The sequence below is a fragment of the Syzygium oleosum genome, unplaced genomic scaffold (assembly GCF_021117445.2).
Source record: "Syzygium oleosum isolate NSW1041296 unplaced genomic scaffold, Sole_v2.1 Sole_v2.05, whole genome shotgun sequence".
Classification (NCBI taxonomy): Eukaryota; Viridiplantae; Streptophyta; class Magnoliopsida; order Myrtales; family Myrtaceae; genus Syzygium; species Syzygium oleosum.
In genome coordinates, this window is record NW_026607489.1 from 6,688,751 (window position 1) to 6,697,390 (window position 8,640).

Sequence of the window (8,640 nt, forward strand, 5' to 3'; positions counted from 1 at the left end):
AACAATCCCACATTACTCATTGAATGAAGTTTTGGATCAGAGGATTCCATATACAACGCACGAGCGCGACCCGTGTTTTTGATGACTATACCATATGAACTTCGGTTGTCTATCAGTGAACTAAAAGCAGACTCGCCCTCAGTTTGGTTTTAGTCCAACCAGACTATGGGAGTGCGGATTCAGTTCTTTGTCAGCCCTATTTCTATTTTGCTTGTTTTCTTACCTATCGATATCTATTTGACACGGTTACGCGACACGCTATTTACAAAGTGGACCAAAGAAAATTGAGTAGATGGTTAAGTCCTCCATTGACGTCAAGTGTCGGTCCACATTTGATAATTTGTCCAGTCTTGTTCCATGCCAGGTTTCACCGAGTGGAGGAATTTTTCTTCAAAATCATATCATTTCAAGTGGGATGTGTGAAAGAAAAAGTGGGATGTGAACTTTTGTGTCACTTTCTCTTGCATCACATCTTTCGTGGCTGACAGAAATTTCCTTGACCATGCTAACTGCCAACCAAAATACAATTTTCACCCAAAAATATGAAATGGTAATCATCTCATGATCGGGTAAGATCTACCCAATTGCGCCTATAACACCTCACGCCAAGATTTTTTGTTTTTTCTTGATGATGGCTGATAACGATCTCTAGATAAAACCTAAGAGAAAATATAGCTCAGAAGACTCACAAGTATTTCTGGAAAAGAAAAAAAATAGAAACTAGGACTTCGTTGTGCATTTATTAAAGCAGGTTGGGATTATATTGATTAAATTTTCACTTTGTTGACTTCCATCCCAGTCTTTGCTCTCCGAAAGACTAATAAGTCTTTGCAAATAAAGGGCCACACATATTAAATATACAATGAAAATATAAAGGAAAATATAACGGCCGTGACAAAATAAGAGTTCATGAAGCAATTGCATAATATTGAAAGTTTAGAGATAAACGTGTACTACCTCTCAAAATTCAAGAGTTTTGCGTAATTTATCCCTAAAAAGAAATTTGGAATTTTCTCGCATTCACCGGGAAGAAGTGATTATTGACTTGGCTGTGTGTTGACTTGGTTGTTTGTTGACTTGACAGTCCCAATTTCTTCTATAAATACTTTGGTTGTACTTGGTACATTTCAACACATATCTTCTACATCCAACAAATCAATCAGCAGAATAGCGAGGTCCCTAGCAGTGAATTCTTTATCGAGTTTGTACTTATATTTATAGAATCTATCGAGCAAATTTCAAATTCATATTTTAGAATAATGTCATCCTCGTATGTGATGAAGATACTTTACCACGAATCGATCAATGTAAACAAGGGAGCCAGGGATGCAAAACAAATTTTGATGCCAGAAGACCCAAAAGTCGAACAAAAAGGAAGAAAAGGTAACTCCCTACTTATGAAAAATCAAGTCAAGTCATATGTACTGTTTGACCATTTTTAGCATTGGACTCGTGTTTCATGCTATACGGTGAAACACGGCATCGAAGAAGATTGGACAAATTCACCTGCTTTTTAGCTTATGTACATGGGAAACACGACACTCACAGAATATGTACTTGTTTCACCATTTTCCGGGATCATGTCCATTTCTAGCTCATGTACATGGGAAGCACGACGCACACAGAATATGTACATGGGGAATTTGTCCAATCTTCTTCGATGCCGTGTTTCACCTTGAGTGGAGGAATCTTCTCCAAAATCATGTTTATCTTTACCTTTGTACAATCACCAACAAGGACATGTGCACGGCATCGATGCCGTTTTTCACCAGAGTGGAGGACTCGTGTTTCATGCAAGATTGATATTTCATAAAAATGGGCAACTAATTACGCCCAAAAGAATATGAAAAATAAAAATAAAAGGGCCAAAAATGGTAAACGACAGTGAGATCTAACACGTTATAGGTTGGGAGCGGTTAGCATGACCGTTCTCTGCAAAATGAGATTGTGACAGTCAAAGGCCAGCCACAAGTTTTTTTTTAGGAAACCGGATTCAATTTTTGACTTTATATTTCCTTTCTTTCTTTCTTGTTTTACTTCTGTGTTTCCTTATTGCAAGCTCAAATTGAGAGACAAATCATAAGAGGATCCACATAATCAATTTTCCTGAATATGAAGAAAGAAAAAATAAATTAGATTCCGAAATATAACTAATTACAAGTAGAAAAACATTATCACTTACTAAAAAGAAATCATTAATGTCATTATATAGATCTATTAAATTTAAAAGACAAAAAAACACTTGAAACGTTGGTTTTGCAACTAATAATGAAATCATTGTGCAATAAAGTGACTTTTCATTTCTTTCGCTCAAATAAAATTCCTCTAGAAGGACTCTCCAGTGACCTAAAATTAAGACAAGTGATATCGATTATGCATAAAACGAATAAAGTAAAGAAAACATCAAAATAAGAATCAAACTCCGTACCTATGCAAGGTGCGAATTTCATGTTCTCTAGTGTCATGATGCTTTCATCACTAGCATCTTTGGTCACATTGTTCATCTTGTCTTCATCACCACCATTATTTTCATTAGTGAAGTTGCTTTCAATACAAACTCTATCCATCTGAATGAGATTAGAAGAAAAAATTAAACATTATACGTCTAAAATATATAGATACATACTAAAATTCGACGACAATGAATGCCTCTTACTTTCTTGCAATCAAAGAAGCAGAGATTAACGAGCCTTTCTCCACAGTTATGACTTATTCGATTACAAAATCCAACAATAATTGAAAGTTCAAAGTATACAAGACAATTACATTCCTATTTTTTGAGTCATTAAGTTCTTTTTTATTTGGGAACAATGTCTACATAATCTTTTTCTTTGGCCGAATAATAATATCAACTATTTTAAAGTTGCAACTGAGTTCTTCATATATTTCATTTTGTTTGAATATTAGCACTTTGATTTGTTTCTTTAAATAAGACAAGAAAATCATTCTCTTCTTATAGTTTTTTTATATGGAAAATGCATTTTTTTTAGTCTCTCATTTTTTAAGATGGAAAATGAGTAGCTGAGGTTTGACTGTCCGTTTTCTAAGCTAACGGCACGGTTATGCAAGCATTTTCCTTATGTGTTATGCTACGTGAAGTCACTGAAGGCTAGAAAAGAAAGATAACATGGGTCCAAAAGAGAGATAGCGGATATACGATTTTATCACTTTGAATTGGCGTGTTGACTATGACCTTTGTCTTCAAGATCATATTATTCATACAAGGGTATATACGAATTTTATAGTTGATAATTTTACCAAGATTTTTCTGATAGAGTAAAACGAAATTATACCAAATAATCATTGGACATGTCACTTTTGTGCTTGAGACTCATTTTAATTTGAGCTAGTGTGTAATAAAATAAAATAAAAGAGTCAGCTTCGTACTCTGCGTAATTAAGAAAAATGCAAGCCAATTATCTAATGTCATTGACAAGGGACGTTTATCTTCAACTTTTTGTAACACAAGTGCCACGGTAACTTTATTATCTCATATATATAGTGTTGCACCAACGAATTGCCTCGGAAGATATAATGGAGGGATAATGCCCGTAACAAAATAAAAGTTGACAAGATAATTGACTTAGTTGTTGACTTGATGGTCCCAATTTCTTCTATAAATACATCGGTTGTACCTGGTCCATTTCAACACATATGCGCCTACAAAAGAAGAAAGCTCAACCAAAAATAACCTAAAAAGCTGTCATGGCCTACGAGAAAGAACGACTCTCAATGTTGTTCCTCGCTCATGTCCTTCTCATGCTCGTGCAAGAAATGTCTGGTCTTGCTTCAGCACGAACCTCTTCCAAAATGGAAGTGGAGGCACTCCTAAAATGGAAGTCTAAGCTAGACAGTGAGAGCCGCTCTACTTTGTCATCGTGGAATGGAAGCAACCCTTGTTCATGGCACGGAATCCTTTGTGATCCCTTCGGGAGTGTCACCAGCTTGAACCTTTCGCATTCTGCCATATACGGTACACTTCACCATCTCAATTTCTCCCATTTAACCAACTTGGTCAATCTTCGGCTTGGCAACAACCGGCTCTTCGGGAACATCCCTCCAAGCATTGGTGATCTTTCCAAGCTCACTCTTCTTGACTTCTCTTTTAATAACCTTTCGGGAAACATTCCAACTCAACTCGGGTCATTGCGATCTTTACAAGTGCTCAACCTTTGGAAGAATAAATTATCCGGTCCAATTCCTACTTCCATTGGAAACATGAGCAGCTTGTCATGGATGACAATTAGCGAAAATCCGCTTGTTGGGCCCATTCCAAAGGAAATAGGTATGTTGGGGTCTTTATATCACCTCAATTTTGCAAACAATTATCTCAATGGATCCATTCCTACAACTCTAGGAAATCTGAGTACTTTGAAATTTCTTTACCTCTTTGGCAACCAACTTTTTGGCCCCATACCTTCAGAAGTTGGAAAAATGAGATCCCTTACAATGTTGCAACTACTAGCCAATGATTTAACGGGTCCTATCCCGTCATCCATAGGCAACTTGACTAATCTATCTGACCTCCGCCTTTTCAACAATAAGTTGTCGGGTCCTATACCGTCCTCCATAGGTGACTTGGGCAATCTGACTGTTCTTGCCCTTTACCAAAATGAGTTGTCAGGTTCTATTCCGAAAGAGATCGGAAAACTAGGACTCCTCAGTGAACTAAGTTTATTTACGAATAAGTTGTCGGGTCCTATACCGTCCTCCATAGGTGACATGGGCAATCTGAGTGTTCTTGCCCTTAATGAAAATGAGTTGTCAGGCTCTATTCCGAAAGAGATTGGAAAACTAGGACTCCTCAGTGACCTAAGTCTATTTACGAATAATCTGGAGGGCTTTCTTCCCACCGAGATTAATAACCTCACATTCCTCAAAAAACTACAGCTATCTGAAAACAACTTTGTCGGCCAATTGCCAAAAGATATTTGCGGTGGTCGAGTTCTTCAATATTTTGCCGCGAATGACAATCACTTCACTGGTCCAATTCCGCGAGGTCTCAAAAACTGCACGAGTTTGTATAGAGTTAGGCTCCAAAACAACCAGCTCAAGGGAAATATATCCGAGGATCTCGGCACATACCCTGACTTAGATTATCTTGAGTTGAGCAACAATGAACTATACGGTGAGCTACCACCTAGACTTGGTGAATATAGCAATTTGACCAGCCTGAAAATCTCCAACACTCGCATCTCTGGCATCATGCCCTTTGAGCTTGGCAAATTGAGCAGATTACATATACTTGACCTCTCTTCAAATAGTCTTGTTAAGGAAATTCCAGAAGACCTGGGAAAACTGAAGTCACTTCTAGAGCTTTCTCTCTATGACAATCATCTTGTAGGCTACATACCTCAAGAATTTGGAACATTGCCCGATCTAGCAAGAATTAACCTTGCCGGAAATAACCTAAGTGGCTCAATTCCTAGACAACTTGGGGAGTGTTCGAAGCTTCAAATATTGAATTTTAGTAGAAACAATCTTGATAGAAGCATTCCCGTTGAGATCAGCAAGCTTCAATCTCTTGAAGTTCTCGATTTGAGTCAAAATTTGCTTACCGAAGAAATTCCTGGACAACTTGGGCTACTGCAAAGATTGGAAACACTCAATCTCTCCCACAATCAGCTCTCGGGTTCAATTGTGTCGACCTTTAAGGATATGGCAAGCTTGACTTCCATCGACATATCATACAATGAGTTAGAGGGTCCTTTACCAAATATTCTAGCCTTTCATAATGCTACAATCGAAGTTGTGAGAGGGAACAAAGGCTTGTGTGGAGTTATTGCTGGTCTCAATCCTTGTACAGCAACAATGTCCACAGGCGGAAACAAAATTAAAAAGTTGCTGCTAATTTTGATTCCTACTTTAGGATGCCTACTTTCTTTGTTTCTTATTGCGGGAGCTTCAAGTGTTGTATGCCGAAGAGTAAGAAAAACAGAGGCTAGTTTGATCGATGAAAGCAATGAAAACCCATGGGTAATATGGAGCTTTGATGGAAGAATGATTTATGAGAGCATTATTGAAGCCACAGAAGAGTTTGATGCCAAATATTGCATCGTTGTGGGAGGACATGGGAGTGTTTACAAGGCCCAATTGAAAACAGGTGAGACTATTGCTATAAAGAAACTTAAGGAAGCAGTGGACGTGGAAATGGCCAGCCGAAAAGCATTTGAAAGGGAGATTCATGCTCTGACTCAAGCTCGGCATCGGAATATCATCAAGCTCTATGGCTTTTGCTCGAGTTCTCGACATTCATTTTTAGTGTACGAGTTCTTGGAATTTGGCAGCTTGAAGGATGTACTGAACAATGAAGAGAGGATAACAATATTTGACTGGAAGAAGAGAGTGAATGTTGTTAAAGGTGTGGCTTATGCTTTGTCCTACATGCACCATGAATGCTCTCCTCCTATAATTCATCGAGACATATCAAGCAAGAATATTTTATTGGATGAAGAATACGAAGCTCACGTCTCTGATTTTGGCACGGCTAAGGTTCTTGAACCTTATTCATCTAATAGGACTCCCTTTGCAGGCACCATTGGATATGCAGCACCAGGTTAGTTGGTTTCTTCACAATGTCACCCCACTCAATTTTGTAGATAAGAAAATGCGTAAACTTCTAAATTCCTAACGAAAAATCCAAAGCTATTCATATGACTTCAAGTTTCCATAGTAGATTAATTGACATTTATGCCCCCAATTGATGAAGTGAAACTTTTTTTGAAGAAATAATGAAAATTTTAAAATCCCATTTTTTTGTCAACTTTTAAATCCCATCGAAATCTAAAGAATGTATTAATTTATACGTAACTCTCTAAATTTTATTTCCTCAAAATCAATTTAGATTTATGAAGCATGATTATTGTATAAAAGCTAGAATTTTTTTTTGCTCTTTTCTCAATGTAGAACTTGCATACACAATGGAAGTGAACGAGAAATGCGATGTTTATAGCTTCGGGGTGGTGACATTGGAACTAATCATGGGAAGTCATCCAGGCGATCTCGTATTGTCTCTTGTGTCCTCTTCTTCATCATCCTCACACCATTCAATAGCTTCTTGGCCATTGAAAGAAGTTTTAGATCAAAGACTTCCATGCCCGGAAGGTAATGTGCTAGGAGAAGTGGCTTTGGTGACAAAGATGGCATTTTCGTGCATAAGTCCTAGACCAGAGCATCGTCCAAGCATGCAACAAGTTTCTCGAGTGATAACAGCACATAGCTCCATCGTGATAAGCACATCGGAGGACATCAAATTGGAAGAACTAGTTGATCCTACATGTTTCATTTGTTGAATATTTTTGTCTTCCTGTTGCAGCCCTGTGTAGCAAGCTGGCTCCTGTACTTTGTTTTAGATTTGTCAATTTCATTATCTATTTTTGCAATGGTCCATTAATTGCTCGTAAACACTCAGGAGTTACTGCCACTTACAATTTCAATCCTGAAGAAATGGACTACAGCTCCGGCATTCACGCCTTAAGAATGCCTTAGAAAGATAACAAGATCATGATATGTGAAGTTCCGTCGAATTATTTTAGTTGAATGCGTACCGACATCATGAATTTAGAAAAAAAATGAAATGTAGATCATAGTATGATTTGTTAAGATGAAATTATGTAAGTAACTTTGCATCCTTTGAAAAGAGAGAGCATATTTTAGTAAGGATTATTTTTAGAGAATAGTGCATTGAAATTCCTAAAATTATCATGAAAATGCAATTGAATCTTAAAACTTTTAACAAGTATAATCAAATCATAAAACTTGTCAAATTGATACAATCGACTCCCTTCGTTAGCTCCATCTACTTTGCCCAACGGAAGATGCTCACATGTGATCTTTTGTAATTTTTTAATACATGTGGCGCCAATGTGGCACACTAGGGGCCATACAGGAAAATAAAACCTGAAAAATTAAGAGAATTAAATAAAAAATTGATAAAAAAGTTAAAAGAACAAAGAAAATAGAAAAATTTTAAATAAAACAGCCAAAGATTTAAAGGAAAAGAAAAAAAAAAAAAAAGAAAAGAAAAGAAGGTGCAAACCAAGGGGTTGAGTTGGGGGGCCAAGGGCACCTGCCCTTGCCCGACCTTTGCCGAGGAAGTTGGAGGTGACGCATCGCCCTCGAAGCCCCCCTTCGGCAGAGTGTGTTTTTCTTTTATTTTCATTTCAGCCTTTTTTAATTTATTTTTATTTTCAGCTTGAAAAATGAATGAATATGGAAAAATAAATTTAAAAAAAATGAGACCCTCGTATTATTTAAAATTACTATTTTACCAGTGACTGTCATACTATTTCTCGATCCTATATTAGAGATTTGGACTTACTTGAAAGATTGCATTATTAGTTATATTTAATGATGAACGTATGGGCGGGCAAGATTTCGAAGCCCTTGCGCGCAACCGGCCCGCCCAAAAATCGGGCTTGAAAATTTTGTCCAAATTCGCCCAACGGGCCTGGACGGGCCCGCCTGCCGCATGCTGTCTCTCTCTTGTTACTCCGCGTCCCTCGGGCTTCCATTTCGAGAAAGTGGATGCAGTAATTGCAACGACACGTGGCGGTCGTACAGTACCTTCTCCTTAGTGCTTTCCAAGTTACGTTGCGCTCACACTCTCTCTCTCCTTGAAGGCGGAGGCCAACTTTTTCT

The 8,640-nt window shown here is 37.6% G+C and overlaps 1 protein-coding gene across 1 annotated transcript; it reads left to right on the forward strand.

Annotated features, from left to right (window-relative positions):
- The first annotated feature begins 3,674 nt into the window (after nt 1-3,674).
- Nucleotides 3,675-7,336, forward strand: LOC130138263 (MDIS1-interacting receptor like kinase 2-like). The gene is made up of 2 exons (XM_056311835.1): nt 3,675-6,556; nt 6,907-7,336. The coding sequence occupies exons 1-2, from the start codon at nt 3,706-3,708 to the stop codon at nt 7,290-7,292; spliced, it is 3,237 nt and encodes a 1,078-aa protein (XP_056167810.1). The 5' UTR covers nt 3,675-3,705; the 3' UTR covers nt 7,293-7,336.
- The last annotated feature ends 1,304 nt before the right edge of the window (nt 7,337-8,640 follow it).

Excerpts from the sequence above, each read along its gene's own strand:
- LOC130138263 (XM_056311835.1), top strand. The coding sequence starts at position 3,706 with ATGGCCTACGAGAAAGAACGACTCTCAATGTTGTTCCTCGCTCATGTC. Across the intron at positions 6,557-6,906 it reads CATTGGATATGCAGCACCAG|AACTTGCATACACAATGGAA; the intron begins GTTAGTTGGTTT and ends TTCTCAATGTAG.